The 15,140-nt window shown below is 51.3% G+C and overlaps 3 protein-coding genes and 1 pseudogene across 3 annotated transcripts; 1 reads left to right on the top strand and 3 right to left on the bottom strand.

The window, feature by feature from the left end:
• The first annotated feature begins 1,436 nt into the window (after positions 1-1,436).
• On the top strand, positions 1,437-2,115 carry LOC120658980 (annotated as a pseudogene).
• A 236-nt stretch (positions 2,116-2,351) lies between these two features.
• Positions 2,352-3,892, bottom strand: LOC120662874 (F-box protein At5g07610-like). Its single transcript, XM_039941933.1, has 2 exons — positions 3,297-3,892; positions 2,352-3,134 (listed from the first exon to the last, which is right to left on the bottom strand). Exons 1-2 carry the CDS (start codon positions 3,663-3,665, stop codon positions 2,352-2,354), a joined length of 1,152 nt encoding a protein of 383 aa, XP_039797867.1. The 5' UTR covers positions 3,666-3,892.
• Positions 3,893-11,515: 7,623 nt separating this feature from the next.
• Positions 11,516-12,110, bottom strand: LOC120662873 (putative F-box protein At4g09190). Its single transcript, XM_039941932.1, has 2 exons — positions 11,759-12,110; positions 11,516-11,526 (listed from the first exon to the last, which is right to left on the bottom strand). The coding sequence occupies exons 1-2, from the start codon at positions 12,108-12,110 to the stop codon at positions 11,516-11,518; spliced, it is 363 nt and encodes a 120-aa protein (XP_039797866.1).
• A 1,721-nt stretch (positions 12,111-13,831) lies between these two features.
• On the bottom strand, positions 13,832-15,034 carry LOC120662872 (F-box protein At5g07610-like). The gene has a single exon (XM_039941931.1). It carries the CDS (start codon positions 15,032-15,034, stop codon positions 13,832-13,834), a length of 1,203 nt encoding a protein of 400 aa, XP_039797865.1.
• Between the last annotated feature and the right edge of the window lie 106 nt (positions 15,035-15,140).

The following is a 15,140-nucleotide window of genomic DNA, read 5'->3' as shown; positions in this document are numbered from 1 at the left end:
CCTGCATAAAATGTCGTTTTTCTGCAAATTAAACCGTAACCTCATCCTTGATTTACCTATGCATATTATTCTGTTATAACCCCCCTCCGTGGGTGTGGTTGGACTTGCTGAGTACGTTTGTACTCACCCCACTTTTACTTTTTACAGAAGAAGACCCAGACTTCGTACCAGACTACGCCGAGTAGGGTTATCGTTCTACACCCAACCTTGCCTGTGGAACCGGCCCTGTCGAGATGCCTCCGCTGTCGCAATACTCTGAGCCCGTGCTAGACCTCATGTGGTTTGCGGTCTGGTGTTACGTCGTAGCTTGGTTAATTATTATCATTATCTGTATCGAGTGTCCTCCAAGGTTTGTACGGTTTTGAACCATCTGATGTAATAAATGTGGCATCAGCCTCCTGGGACTGATGTTTTGTATCACATTTAAGTCTTCTCTTATGAGGGGACGCTTCAAAAATTGACGAGGTAATGGATGTGGAATTCCATTAGCGGCAAAAATAAAAATGAATCCCAATTGACAAGGGCGGAAAAGGAAAAAACAAAATCTAAACATAGATGAAGGGATCCAGATGAAGTAGACTGCGAGGATATGGGCTAGCTAATAACTAAATGACTTCGATACTACAGTCTGAATGAAATGAAATAAAATCACTAGACTGCGTGGAAATGAAGAAGGGGGAACGCAGATACAAATCAGAGCTCAACTACAAGAAGAAGGATGACGAACGAACCTGCTAAGATGCTGCAAAGAGATCAACTACCAGCATGACAGAGAGGAAGAGATCCAAAATTGCCTGACGAGAAACCCTAGCAGGGGAAACGAGGAATTGAAATAGAGGACAGAGGAAGATGACAGAGAGGAAGAGATCCAAAATTGCCAGACGAGAAACCCTAGCAGGGGAAACGAGGAATTGAAATAGAGGACAGAGGAAGATGACGATTGGATTAAAACGGGCCGACCACGTTAATGGGCTGAGGCGGACGTGAAACGGAGGCGCCTTCTGCGATGGAAGCGCGTGCAGTAGCGCGCGCGATAAATAGACGCCGCGACCCCGCCCCACCGCGTCGCCCCGCGCCGCCCCGCGCCGGGCACGACCGCGACACCGCCCGCTCGCGGCCAGCCGGGTCGCCGAAGGCCTAGGCCCGCGAAAGGGTCAGCATGAGAATCCGGGAATCGAGTCCGGTCGGCCCGCGGCTGGTGCGGTCAAAAACGCGATCGAGTCGTCGGCCACGCGCGCGAGGGGCGAGCTGTAAACCCTTCCCTGCGGCTTCGGTTCCAGCTCGCGCCATGAACGCGTGCGTGTGCGTGCGTGGCGTACTGCCCATATAAGTGGAGAAGGCGACTAGGAGAGTAGAAGAAAAGAGGACAGGAGCGGCTAGGCAGCTTCCGGGGAGACCTGTGCGTCGAGCTTTTCTGGCCGAGGCAGCGATGATGATTGGTTCTGGGCCTTCTGGCGCGGCGCCGACGCCACCAGCCGAACGTCAGCGTGGCGTGCGGTGGGCTGCCGCGGCCCGTCAGGCCGGTGCTGGGCGCGGCAGGAGGCTCACGGCTCGGGACGCCGAGGCCGGGGTGTCCCGCGGGCGGCGCGGCACCGTCCTGGCGAGCGGAGTGCAACTGGTGGGGCGCCGGCGCGCGGCAGGCGGCGGCCGCGGCGCCGAGGCGGCAGAGGAGCAGCAGGGGCGCCAGGCCCGCGGCGCGCGCGTGCCGCCGCCCACGGGGAAGGGGAACCGGGAGCTGGTGCGGCGGGCGCGGCGGACCGGTGCTGATGAGGAGGTGGAGCTTCCGGCCGGCGCCCAGCCGGCTGCGCAACGCGTCGCCGCTCTCCTCGCCGTCCGCCGTCTCGCCGCGGCCGCGGCCGTCGTGATCGATCCTCGCGATCGGATTCTTTGATTCGCCGTCACGGAAATGAAAATTCTTTGATCTGTACAGCAATTCAAGTTTAGTGAAGCTGCTCGGTTGTACTTGTACGCCCTGATCCGCTTGTGCAGTTGTGCACGCTTCAGCTGGCTTATACGCCTCATGAGGGGTTTTTGCTATATACTGTACTTTTTGATCAACGAGTAGTTGGTCAGTGTCTTCAATAAGATCTCCGGAAGAAGAACAGCCTGCATAAAGTGGCGAGTAGTGTTCAAACAGCAAACTTACTACAGCTTAACCAGATATAACTCTGCATTTTTGCTCTGCATAAAAAATGGTAACTTCACCAGACCCATCTAAAGGCATTGCTGATCCTATGCTCGTACATAAAACCGGAGATGGAGCATTGCATCTCACAATTGAAGTTGTTATGGTTTATGGGGCATAATAACAGGGGAGCATCAACTCTGACAAACATCTACAAAACCTAACTTCAGTTTGTGAGGCCTGTACCGGAGATCGTAACACTCCTACTCGACATCTGGCGATCTAACGTCCCAGCAGAGTACGATGGGACATACAAGAAAAAGGGGCGAGTTTCGTCGTCGTCGACACCTTCAAGAGTGCATATGACATGCACACGCCCCTCCTTCACATCACAGGACATGAGCCTCTTCAGACGATCGTAGAAGAAACACCTATCGCAGTTGGGATGAACCGCAACTACAAGCCTTTCCAGCCCATACGGCAACTCCTCTGGCCCAAACAGAGCGTCAATTGTTACCCTGTTCCTCAGAGTCCTCTCCTCGCTGTCATGATCATCCTCAAGAGCATAGATCACCAGCTGGGCATCCGTTCGTCTGTGGTGGACTTGCACGTAGATCAAGCGGCCTTGCGAGTGGCTGACGATGCCGTAGTAGGTGGACCGCCGGGACGGTGAGCCGATGGTCCTCCACGCATGGGCCTTGGTGTCCACCGCGGCGATGGCATTGGCGTGGCGCAACGTGGTGACGTACAGGAAGCCGTTGAGGTAGGTCATGTGGCCGGCCAGCTCGAGCCCGCGGCACCACCCGCTTTTCTTATTTACCCACGCGCCGGTCTCCGACGAGTAGATCTCCACCGCACTGACGTAGTAATTGTACATGCGCTCCTCCTCCTCGAGCTGGAAGACGTGGAAATGCGGGGAGGCGGATGGGTCGAAGCCCAGCGCCGCCCAGTGCGCCCTCGTGTGGAAGTCGTCGAATCCGGGCTCGACGCTCGTCTGTGGCAGGGCGACCTACTCTCCGGTCGCCGGGTTGTACATGCAGGGGCGGAACCAGGAATTTTTTTATTATTAGAGGGGCAACCATATTAATTTATATAAAAAATTAATTTAATTTTAAATTTATAATGTAAAATTGGGAAGGGGGGCCATGCCCCTGCCCGCCCCCCTAGCTACGCCCCTGTGCACACGGCGTAGAAGGCCGGCGGCGGCGGCAGTGGCCGGTGAGCAGCGCAAGAGGAGAAGCCCGTTGCAGGAGTCGAGCAGCTCGATCTTCGGGCAGCTCGAGGCCGGCAAGAAGGAGAGCGCCGAGTCGACATGAGGCAGGACACCGTCTCCGTCGGCGGTGACGAAGCCCCAGGCCGGGATGCTGGCATCGCGGCGGCAGAAGAAGAAGCAGGCCGCGGTGTGCGCGAACCTGTGCCTGTGGGCGGGGTCGGACATGAGGGCGCGCCAAGACTTGGAGACACACCTGAAGCGGCAGAGTGACTTGGCCGGCAGACGCGAGAGGATCTCGACGACGAGGTCGTCGGGGAGGTAGGCCATCCGCCTCTCCGTCGAGTCCGCAATGCCCTAGTCGAGCAGCGGAATCTTCACGCCGGGGAGATCGAACAACAACACGGTGGAAGATTCAATCGGAATACGTAACCATATCCTGGTACAAGCAAGGGTTGGAGCGTAGAGATAACGGATTCAAACTCGGAATCGTGTACGTACACCGGTTACCGGTATCAGACTCCAAACACGCCCGCAACCAGGAGTCCAGGACCCCTGTGCTGACGAACGGAAAAGGAGTTCAAATCTGACGGGGAAAAGATGGCTGCGAACCTTCTATTTAAGCACTGGAAAGGTGCAGCACGAGAAGTTTCAGATTTGAAAATAGAATTCCTTCTTAACATTTATAACACCGCACAGAAAAAGGAAAAAAACTCGGATGAAAGAAAAATCCTTGTGCCATAGCCATTCAAAGGAAAGCAGTAGGACTCCTGCATAGCCAATCTGATCTCTGAGGCAATGCTTGTATATTCACTCTTCTCTTAAAATCCTTCGGGAACCTGTACTTTCAGGTTCCTAAAACAAAATCACCTGACGGAACTACTCTTTGAAACGACAAGGTTGCCAAATTAGGCTCTTTACTAGACAAAATGACATGCACATCAAATTGGAAATCATATAGTGTTGCCACAAAGAAAAAGTTCTAATATCAATCCCACTAGATGTTCCAAGCCCAACCAACCAGGATAGTTTTTTCTTAAAAAAAATAGAAACGAACAATCACTGAATAGATTATTCATGAAAAGCGGATAGATGAGATGCATAAATACTAATGCTCATAATGTATAAGATTGTTCACCTTTCAATTGGTAAAACAGCAAACATTATTATTGGACAAGACTTGAAATAAATGTATCGCCAAAACGATCCAATAGTAAGAAAGGCTCCTCTCCACTGCCACACCTATCTCAAAACCGTGCTGAACGATTCAGTTTTCTACTCTTCTCCCTCTAAAAATGTCAGAAACATTGGTATTCCTGGCCACATCCTTCTCGAGGACTTCATCAATGTCATTTCAATAATACAAATGCAAAGCTGCAAATTTGGGGCTGGTAGTGGAGACTGCCAAGCTCTTCTAGTCGACATTAGGCGACACTAATGGTAAAACCAAGTAGGCCATGACACTTCTCCGGGATCGCAGATAACATGCACTTCCCTACGATTCATATCATAGGATAGCAACCTTTCCCGTGACCCGTCATAGATGAAAACCAAATCACCATCCGGATGAAATGAAGCTACTCTGTAATCTGTACCCCGTGGTGAGTTTGGTGGTCCAAATAGATCCATCATGCTTATGCTTTGCCTGAACGTCCACTCGTCCCTGCCGTAGTCCTCAAGAACAAAGATTGAGAAGACATTTTTCCAGAAGTCAGCATCCACGTACAGCAAGCGCCCCTGAGAATGGCCGACGAGCAGACCGAAAACATGGTCGTGGTTGTCATCCTCACCCGGCCGTACGACGGTGACCCGCCATGACTGGCCTCCCGTGTCCACCGAAGCGACTTTGTCGAAGGGGGTGGGAAAACGCAGGGAGCCATTTAAGAAGGTACTACGACCGAAGAAGAAAGCCCAGTGAGGCTTCCATCCACTTTCCTTCAGAACCCATTTGTTGGTTTATGATGAGTAAATCTCCACCACCTTTTTTTTTGAAATATTGCAGGAGCACTGCATTGCATTTAAGAAGGAAGCAGGCGAAGTCTTACAGAGTTGTGATTACAAAATAACCAAAAGAACTCACACACATTGAGCCTAAGAGACTAAACAGATGTAACATGGGGAACTAAATCCAGCACAGGTCGGCCACAGGCCGTAACACGAAGCAACAACTCGTTCTTGATCAGGTTGAAAACTTGTAGCGGGTTCAGCGACCGTTGCTCAAAAATTCTCCTATTCCTTTCATTCCAAATGGACCAGGCTGTAACCATTAGTACTGCAGCCACTGAGCGTTGTTTCTTTAACGGCAAGTGCTGCAGGTTTGCCTCCCACCAAGTCTTGACATCAAGCACCTCACCTGTCATCAGTCTAAGATCCAAGGTCGTCCAGTTGGCTACGTGAAACCAAACCTCCTTCGCAAAACTGCAAGTCAGACAAAGATGGACAGCAGTCTCCAACTCTTGATCACACAATGGACATAACTGATTGCAAGGCCAGTTCCTCCGAATTAAGTTGTCAGCAGTCAAGATTTTCCCTTGGACGAAGAGCCAGGCAAAGAACTTATGTTTGCCCTCTGCATGAGCACCCCACACACTTGTACCATCAAATATCCCTTGTGTCCCAAGCAGCTGAATGTTGTATGCTGACTTTGCCGAATATATTCCATTAGCTGTCCACTTCCAAGTTATAACATCTGGTGTGTCCAAAAACTGAACTCGTTGCACCGCATCCCAGAGCCCAACAAACTCGGCCATTTGCTCCACAGTACTCATCCTCCACAAACCCCTTGTCCATTTGTGATCAGCTAAGTCCTCTCTAACACAATTATTCTTCCGCCAAGCCAGCTTGAACAAAGAAGGTGCCAAGTCTCGAGGTGCCGACCCATTCAGCCAAGGGCAGTGCCAGAACTTTGCTGTGCATCCATCCCCGATGGTGACTAAAGTGCTAGCTCTGAACAAACTGCGATCAGTCTCATCACAAGGTGGTGTCATGCCAACCCATGGCCTATCAGGCTCTTTCCAAGCAAACCACAGCCATCGAATCCGTAGAGCACGACTGAGAAGCTCTAGGTCTAAAATTCCTGCTCCCCCCAAATGCTTCGGAATTGACGCCTTTCTCCAAGTAACCAGGGAATGGCCTCCATTTGCATCCTCAGTTCCTTTCCATAAAAAGCTTCGTCTGATTTTGTCGAGCTTTTTTATTGCCGACTTCTTCAGAGAAAATACAGTCAGAAAATATATTGGCACCGCCGTTAGGACTGCATTCACCAACTTTAATCTTCCTGCTCGGTTAATGAGTTTCCCTTTCCATGCTGGTAGTTTAGCAGCCACTTTATCAAACAACGGTTGGATATCTACCCTTTTTAACCTTCTCTCGCTTAGTGGCAGACCAAGGTACTTGCAAGGGAATGAACTGACCTGACAGCCTAAGGGTTGAAGAAATTCTTCCATGTTGAGATTCTCACATCTGATTGGGTAAACAGCACTTTTTTCCAAGTTTACTTGCAGCCCACTAGCCTGTCCAAAAACTTCTAAAATTTGTAGAGCCATCTTTACATCCTCTTTCACAGGATTTAGGAAGACTGCTGCATCATCAGCATACAAACTCACCCTTATTTTTGCAGCACTATGGTGAATTGGTTCCAACTGAGATTCTTGTTCAGCCAAAGCAAGGAGGGCCTGTAGTGGTTCTAGAGCAATGATGAACAACATAGGGGATAAGGGGTCCCCTTGCCTCAGTCCTGCCTTGTGAAAGAATTTTCTTCCTTGTGCTCCATTAAGTAACACAGAAGAACTAGTAGTCGACAGCAGAGCAGTAACCCAGAATCTCCATTTTGGCCCAAAGCCCATAACTTCTAGTAGCTCTAGCAAGTAGCTCCAATTGACTGTATCAAAAGCTTTTGTAATGTCGAGCTTGAGAAATAAGGAAGGTCTTTTCAGTCTGTACAGCTCCCTGATCAGATTTTGTGTGTAAAGGAAATTGTCATAAATACTTCTTTTCTTAATAAAAGCACTTTGATTTTTGGAAATGATGCTAGAGAGGCATGAGGACAATCTGTTAGCCAAAAGCTTGGATAGGATCTTGGCAATACTACTGGTCAAACTAATGGGCCTGAAATCAGATATTTTTTTGGCATCCATCTTCTTTGGTATTAGTACAATGTGTGCTGAGTTGAGGACATTCAGGTGTTGCAAGTGCTGTGAGTAGAAAAAATTAACTGCGGACATCAGATCATCCTTGATGATGCTCCAAGCCACCTTGAAGAATTTACCAATGAATCCATCCGGCCCAGGTGCCTTCTCTGAGTGCAGACCAAAAACAGCTTCCTTTACCTCTTCTTCAAGCCATTGCAGATCATGTCTTGGAAGATTAAGCCTGTCCCAATTTAGAGTGGTAACTCGTGTCCTTGCTGTCCCCAGAAAACTGCTGAAATGGTGATGTATGAACTGCTCTTTTTCAATGTGAAGGTGTATTGAGCCATTTTCAGTCTGCAAACTTTGAATAAAATTTTTTCTCCTCCGTCCATTAGCTGCAAGGAAGAATAATTTGGAATTTGCATCTCCAGCTTTTAGGAAATTTAGTCTGGACTTCTGCTTCGCTCTTAATTTTTCTACCGCTGTCATGGCAAGGAACCTATTTTTTAGGTCTCTTCTCAGTGCAATTTCCTCAGTGCTAAGTGGCCGATGCTCTTGAACCACATCGAGGATCAGAATGAGCTGTTTGGCTGCTTCAAGAAGGAGTTTGTTGTTGCCAATTAATGATCTCGACCAACTCCGAAGGGCTTTCCCAGTTCTTCTAAGTTTGGTGTGAAGTCGCAGGAAAGGATTATGAAGAGAGAGTGACTTGCTCCATGCAGCCGACACAGTGTCGTGGAATCCCGGCAATTTGTTCCAAAAGGCCTCAAACCGAAAGCCTTTGTAATTTGTCCTTTCAGTTTCCCCAAGCAGCAATAATGGTGAGTGATCTGACACCAAAGAAGAGATGGCTTGTAGAGAACAGCTGGGCAACATAAGTTCCCACTCCGAAGTGCAGAAAGCTCTATCTATTCTTGTTTGTGTTACATTGTTGGACCAAGTAAATTTTCTCCCCCGCAGCTTAATCTCTTTCAGCTCCAAGTCATCCACAGCTCTTCTGAAATTTCCCATCATTCTCCTATTTAGATTGTTGTTGCTTTTATCTTGTGCTTGCAAAATTAAATTGAAATCCCCAATGATAAGCCATTCATCAGAAACCACAGATTTCACTTGCCTCAAATCATCCAGGAACCTAACCTTAGCTGCTTCTTCTTGGGGCCCATACACTCCAGTCAACCACCAAGATAAGTTACATGTTGTTGCCGACAACTTCACAGTTACAGAATCTGAGTTTAGGTGGATATCTGACAAAGTGTAGTAGCTGCCATCAGTTGCAATAAGCACCCCACCCTTAGTCCCTACTGCCGGAAGAGAACAAAATTATCAACAAAAGCTTGCCCCAGAGTCTCCAACACTATAGCTGCAGTGATTTCTTCAAGTTTTGTCTCCTGTAAACATACCACAGAGCAGCCCTCCTTGGTGACCAGGTCCTTGACTACTTTCCTTCTAGCAGAATTATTCAAGCCCCGAGCATTCCAGCTCAACAAGACACACTTTTGATCTAACATTCAAACAACATAACACAAACACAAGTGCCCTCCTTAAGACAAGGGGCAAACAAACCAACAAACAACCTCCTAAGAAACAATAAGAAACACACACGGGAGGAAGGTACAACAGAGGCCACAACTAAAGGCCACACAAGGTAACTAAGGAAGGTTGAACAGATAGAACACAACATTACAACACAAGGACTCGATCCCCCAAAGGAACTTTGCATTTCAAGTTTATGCTTCCACAGCCAGGGCAGATAGAGGGTTACTGCCATCAACAACGCTTAGACCGAACATGTCGCGGTAGCCACTCACTGACACAGTTTTCAGAGGTTCCACAAATTCTTCCCTGAACTTTGCTTGATCTTCTTTGCTAACAGTGCCAACCTCAGCTAAGGTCCCACATTTCTTCATAAGGAGCATAGTAGCCTGCTCCTCCATAGTCAGGTTTGATTTGGGCCTATTCGCCAACCTTCTACTCTTCCTCTGACTCTTCAAATCAGTTTGTGCTTCCTTGGAGGCAATACTGGTTCTACGCGGAGCAGCTTCCGGGGTCAGCAGCAAAGGGGTCGGGATAGATTTTTTCAGAGAGGCAACGAAAGTCCCCTCAGCTGGCTGGGTCGCAACATGCACAGAATGAGCATCCTCAAGATGCAAGGCTTCCCCTTGGTCAGAAGCAGAAATTCCAGCAGCACCAGAATCATTGCCCGTAGTCATGAGCTCAGCATTTTGCACGCCAACAACAGGAAGCACAACAACTAGCTCAGCAGAAGGAACTTGCGCAACAGGGCCACCCTCACCCGGAGGAGACAGTCTCAAAGTCGGCCAATCCTCCGCAACCAGAGTAGGCCCAAGTAGCTGTGTATCCAAGGCTGCAACCGGGCCCTCATCAACTACAGGCCGAATAGCCTTATCCTCTGCAGTAACCATCACAGCAGCAATAGCACTATCCTCCGACTGTTGTGAAGTCAGCCCAACATCCCACATCCAAGTATGGCTAGATCCAAAGCCGGCATCACCACAGGCCCCATAACACCAATAGGACTAAGATCCAGCAGGTCAGGCAGCTGTACCGCACAGCTTGCACCATAGTCACTGTTCACTTTCGGCGCCTCAGCTTGCCCCATGCTCTGCGAGAAACAGCCTTCTGCCTCATCAACCATTGGGTCAAAGTGACTGTGCCTGCGCCCCTTACCAGCAAGTCGACTTTCACCAAATAAGCAACTGTCCAAATCAGAAGTACCCTTCTCTTCCCTCAAAGTATCCAAAACCGCTGCCCCCTCTCTTGGGAGCAGTGTACCATCTTCAACCTCCTGAACCATGCTGTCGCAAATAGCAGCCAGCGAGGAAGAGGTCCCTCCACCGGCAACCGGCACCCAACGCAGTGCACCCTCGAAATGTGCTTCGACATGGCCCAAGACAACATCAGAGGTAGAACCACGGCCGGCGTGCTGATCAACAGTGTCAAGAAGTCCTCCATTGGCCGGACCGAGCCCAGCCCAGTGTGCGGCGGGTCGAGATCAGCCGTGCAGGCCAGCACACTGCCTTCCCGCAGAAGAGTGTTGAAAAAGGTGTCGTAACGGTCAACATGATCCACTGCACGCTCAACCAGCGTAGAAATCTCCCAGCCCGTCCCCACTGAGATCTGCCTGCTGTCCTCCACCGCTGCCTCAACAGTGTTCTGTGTGTGCTCCTTGCAAATAGGCTGCGACCTGGCCTCCTCTAGCATAGGGTCCTCGAGCAGTGCAGCCATTAAGGGGCCAGCACGCTCCAGGAAGCTGATCTCTGCATCCAATGGAAAGGCCACCAGACCCTTCCCACCTTCAATTCCTGCAGCCGCGTTGCACGCTTCCTCCACAGACTTCACCTCATTGACTGGCTGGGCCTCGGAGCCGGCCCCACGCCCTCTGCCACCATAGTAACTGCGACCATGACCGCTGCCCATGTCGCCGCCCCAGCCGTGCTGCCCAATCCCCGCACGTTCGAAGCCGTGCCTACTCGGCGGCCGCTGCAGTTCGGCGGCGTGCAGTTGGGCCACTGACAGGTGGGCCTGCATATGTGGAGCCCACGTGTCCTGCATATGTGGGGCCCACGTGTTAGGGACACCACTACAGGGCACTCAACTGCAGCGGATCTCGTTCCTCGGTGGAGGGACTTGCCGGAGCCACCTCCCGATGGCGAGCGATCCCGGGGTTTCCTTCCAAGCCTGTCAAGAGCCGAAACTCTCTGATGTCGAGGAGCAGTTCCATCCTGGTACCCTCGACGCCAAGCGAAGACATGACGAACCGGCCACTCCTCCTCAGGCTCATCGTCTGGCAGGCCACTGGGTCCGCTGTCAACACTCCTTCAGGTCGGACTACATGGTGGAGATGTGTAATCCAGGACCCGATCCACATGTATAGTCACTTCATAGTTTAACAAAGCAGCCGCCGAAAAACATCCCTCCGAGTACGTTACAGGCTCCTCAATCTGAAGTGTACCAGCCTTTGCAATGTTACTCGGATCCGCAGTCCAAATCCACACACAAAAGCACCCCTTCTCTTCCTCTCTATCTTGGTCACCGGCAATCTCCTCAATGAACGTAGGAGATTTGAACAACTGAGCAATGGTCTGTGGTTGATGTGCAATCTCCACCACCTCGATAATATGTTCACCCTTGATCTCCACGTGAACCAGTTGAAACACGTAGAAATGCGGGGAGAAGGTCGGATCGAAGCCCATCGCGGCTTCCGTGATGTTTTTCTCATCGAGCACTTCAGAAATTCCCGGAGCGTGGCTGGGCTGGGGCAGCGCAACCCACTCCAGAGTGACTGGATTGCAGACGACGATCCGGGCTCGCGGGAGCAGAGCAGGAGGAGGAGCCCGTTGCAGGAGTCGAGCAGCTCTATCTCCCCGCCGCTGGGTGGCAGGAAGGAGAGAGCCGTATCGACTCCGGGGAGAGGAGGCGGCAAGCCGGCGATGTCGCGGCGACTGCCGAAGAAGAAGCCCGACAGGGTCTGCGCGAAAGAAAACCTGTCGGAGAAGATGAGGGCGCGCCAGGACCGGGAGACGCACTTGAAGCGGCACAGCGACTTGGCCGGCAGCCGCGAGAGGATCTCGACGACCAGGTCGTCGGGGAGGTAGGCCGCCGGGTTCCGGCACCCCTCCTCCATCCTCGAGGTGGGTGGGGGCGAAATCTGCGCGACGGCTTCGAGACCAAGAGATTGAACAACCGCTCCCTTCTTTGGAAATCGGAGCTGGCAAGATTAAAAATCGGAACCTGTAGCCAGACAATTAATTATAGGACGCAAGGTTTCATCGGGCGCAGGAATTAGAACTTTCCAAAAAGAATTGATTTTTTTCCAAAAACAGAAGAAGAAGAAGAAGAAGAAGAAGAAGAAGAAGAAGCGGACTCGTTGAATACATGGCAGGAACCAACCAGAAACCCTTGTGCTGCTGACCCCATTGCCGCAGCTTGATCTACTAGGGCGACGATAGCATCGACTAGCGAGTCTCTGTTACTTGACTGTACCTGTCGATCATCAACCTAATGTCCACCTGTCAGTGAAAGCAGCTAAAACGCTCAGACTTAGCATACGGAATTCAGCTAAAACGATAATTGCCAATTCAAATAGATAACTAATTTGAATAAGATTAGTTGTTAGCACGGTAAGTGCTCTTATATGGCAAAATTGAATGCATGGCCACAAATATACGCCTTGTTCGGCTGGCGGATTCAGTCGGATTCAGCCAGCCACAACAGTATTTTTCTCTCACGCAAAATCAGCCCAGCCACCAGCCAACCAGCCAGCCAACAATATTTTCCTCTCACGCGAAATCAGCCGGCCATCCAGCCAGCCAGCCAGCCGAACAAGGCAATAGTCCCAAAGATCAGCACAAGTATTTCGTCCAACACAAAACCGATTTAATTAACCAAAGACCTGCATCGCAGTGGAGGATGTGAAGCACTTCTAGTGGCGATGCCACTGGATAACCCCCTCCTACACCCATGACGCCAAACCAAGAGCACAGATAAAGCGCTGGAAGCTTGGAAGCTATCTGAAAAGTCCAGAGCCGGCGCACCCACCTCAGCAGCGCAGGATGGGCGGTGGGAAGCGCGGGCGATCAGGCCGCGGCGGTTGAGGATAGGCTGCGTCCTCCACTCAGGGCTCCTGGTGTTGGCCGCGGACCCAGGAGCGTGGGCCGTGGGGCGGGCGCCAGCGAGCGCCATCGCGGCCACGCGCGACGCCATGGTGTGTGGGGGATTGGAAGGGAATGGTGGCCGTTGCTGCCGTCGCGGCGGTGGTCGCCGTCTATTCCCAGCCACAGCCAGTAATCCGGTTTCGAACTGGCTCGGCTCCTCCTGGGCTCTTATTGGGCTGAAAGTTGACACGGTTTAGCAATTATAGGACGCAAGGTTTCGTCGGGCGCAGGAATTAGAACTTTCCAAAAAGAATTGTTTTTTTCCAAAAACATAAGAAGAAGAAGAAGAAGAAGCGGACTCGTTGAATACATGGCAGGAACCAACCAGAAACCCTTGTGCTGCTGACCCCATTGCCGCAGCTTGATCTACTAGGGCGACGATAGCATCGACTAGCGAGTCTCTGTTACTTGACTGTACCTGTCGATCATCAACCTAATGTCCACCTGTCAGTGAAAGCAGCTAAAACGCTCAGACTTAGCATACGGAATTCAGCTAAAACGATAATTGCCTATTCAAATAGATAACTAATTTGAATAAGATTAGTTGTTAGCACGGTAAGTGCTCTTATATGGCAAAATTGAATGCATGGCCACAAATATAGTCCCAAAGATCAGCACAAGTATTTCGTCCAACACAAAACCGATTTAATTAACCAAAGACCTGCATCGCAGTGGAGGATGTGAAGCACTTCTAGTTGCTATTTGGCGATGCCAATCCCCCAGAGTACCATGGAACATATGGGAAAAACGCGCGATGGGCATGTTCGAAGTCTGTGAGCGTGCAGACAACACGCCAATCGCCGCGACTCATATCGTAGGAGATGAGCCTCTCCCGTGTCCGGTCGTAGAAGAAAATCAAATCGCCGTTCGGATGGAATCCAGCTTTGTAGTAGGTTGGTCTCAGTATCTTCTTCCACGGCTCAAAGAGGAGATCCTTCTTGCTAACACGGCACTTAAGGGTCCACTCCCCACAGTCCTGGTCCTCAAGAACGTAAATTGAGAGGACATCCTCTCCGCGGACATCGTCCAGGTAAAGCAAGCGCCCTTGAGAATGGCCTATGTAACCACGATGTCCATGGCGATGGTTATCCTCCTCGTCAACCTCACCGCGCAGCACTTGGGTGATCCTCCATGAACCCTTGCTGTCCACCGACGCCACTGCGCCGGAGTCATCAGTGAGATGTAGGGAGCCATTGAAGTAGGTCATCTGGTGCGTGAAGACTCCGAAGTATCCATTGCCCCACCACGTTTCGCTCAGAACCCATGCTCCAGTTTCGGATGAGTAGATCTCCACTGCCACAAGGTAAGGCTGTGTGTCGTAATACACCTGCACAATCTGGAACACGTAGAAAAGCGAGGAGGCTGCCGGATCGAAGCCTACTGCAGCGTACCCGGTGATCACGTTCCCATCACAATCACAGCAGTAGGCGTCCTGCCCGGGAGTGTGCCTCGGTTGCGGCAAGGCCACCCACTCCCTGGTGGCGGGATTGCAGACGACGTAAAATGGCGGCGGGGGAGGCCACGGGCGCTCGTCCGAGCAGAGCAGGAGGAGGAGCCCGTTGCAAGAGTCCAGTATCTTGATCTCCCTCTCCATGCAGCTAGTGGGGAGGAAGGAGAGGGTGGCGTCCACCAGAGGCGGGCCACCGTCTCCACCGGGCGGAGTGACGGACGAGGACGGCAGGCCGGCGAAGCGCCAGGTGGGGCCGTGGGAGACGAAGAAGAAGCCGGAGAGGGTCTGCGCGAGCCTGGCGCGGTGGGTGGGGTCGGAGATGAGGCGATGCCAGCGCCGGGACACGCACTTGAAGCGGCAGAGCGACCTGGCCGGCAGACGCGTGAGGATGTCGACGACGAGGTCGTCCGGGAGGTAGGCCGCCGCCGTTGTGCCCGCCTCCATGTGTGTGGGGACTGGGGAGTCTGGATACTGGAATCAAACTTACTATTACTAGAGCAAAATAGAATTAGGAACAATTCTGGATTTGTGTGCGCGCTTATATATATCT

This window comes from Panicum virgatum, chromosome 2N (genome assembly GCF_016808335.1).
Source record: "Panicum virgatum strain AP13 chromosome 2N, P.virgatum_v5, whole genome shotgun sequence".
NCBI classification, from domain to species: domain Eukaryota; kingdom Viridiplantae; phylum Streptophyta; class Magnoliopsida; order Poales; family Poaceae; genus Panicum; species Panicum virgatum.
This window is presented reverse-complemented; position numbering and strand designations above follow the sequence as displayed.

Bases quoted from the DNA above. Each gene is read 5' to 3' on its own strand.
- LOC120662874 (XM_039941933.1), bottom strand. From the start codon at position 3,665: ATGGCCTACCTCCCCGACGACCTCGTCGTCGAGATCCTCTCGCGTCTG. The intron at 3,135-3,296 runs GTAGCTAGGGGG...ACCGGAGAGTAG, and splicing joins TACGCCGTGTGCACAGGGGC to GTCGCCCTGCCACAGACGAG.
- LOC120662872 (XM_039941931.1), bottom strand. From the start codon at position 15,034: ATGGAGGCGGGCACAACGGCGGCGGCCTACCTCCCGGACGACCTCGTC.
- LOC120662873 (XM_039941932.1), bottom strand. From the start codon at position 12,110: ATGGAGGAGGGGTGCCGGAACCCGGCGGCCTACCTCCCCGACGACCTG.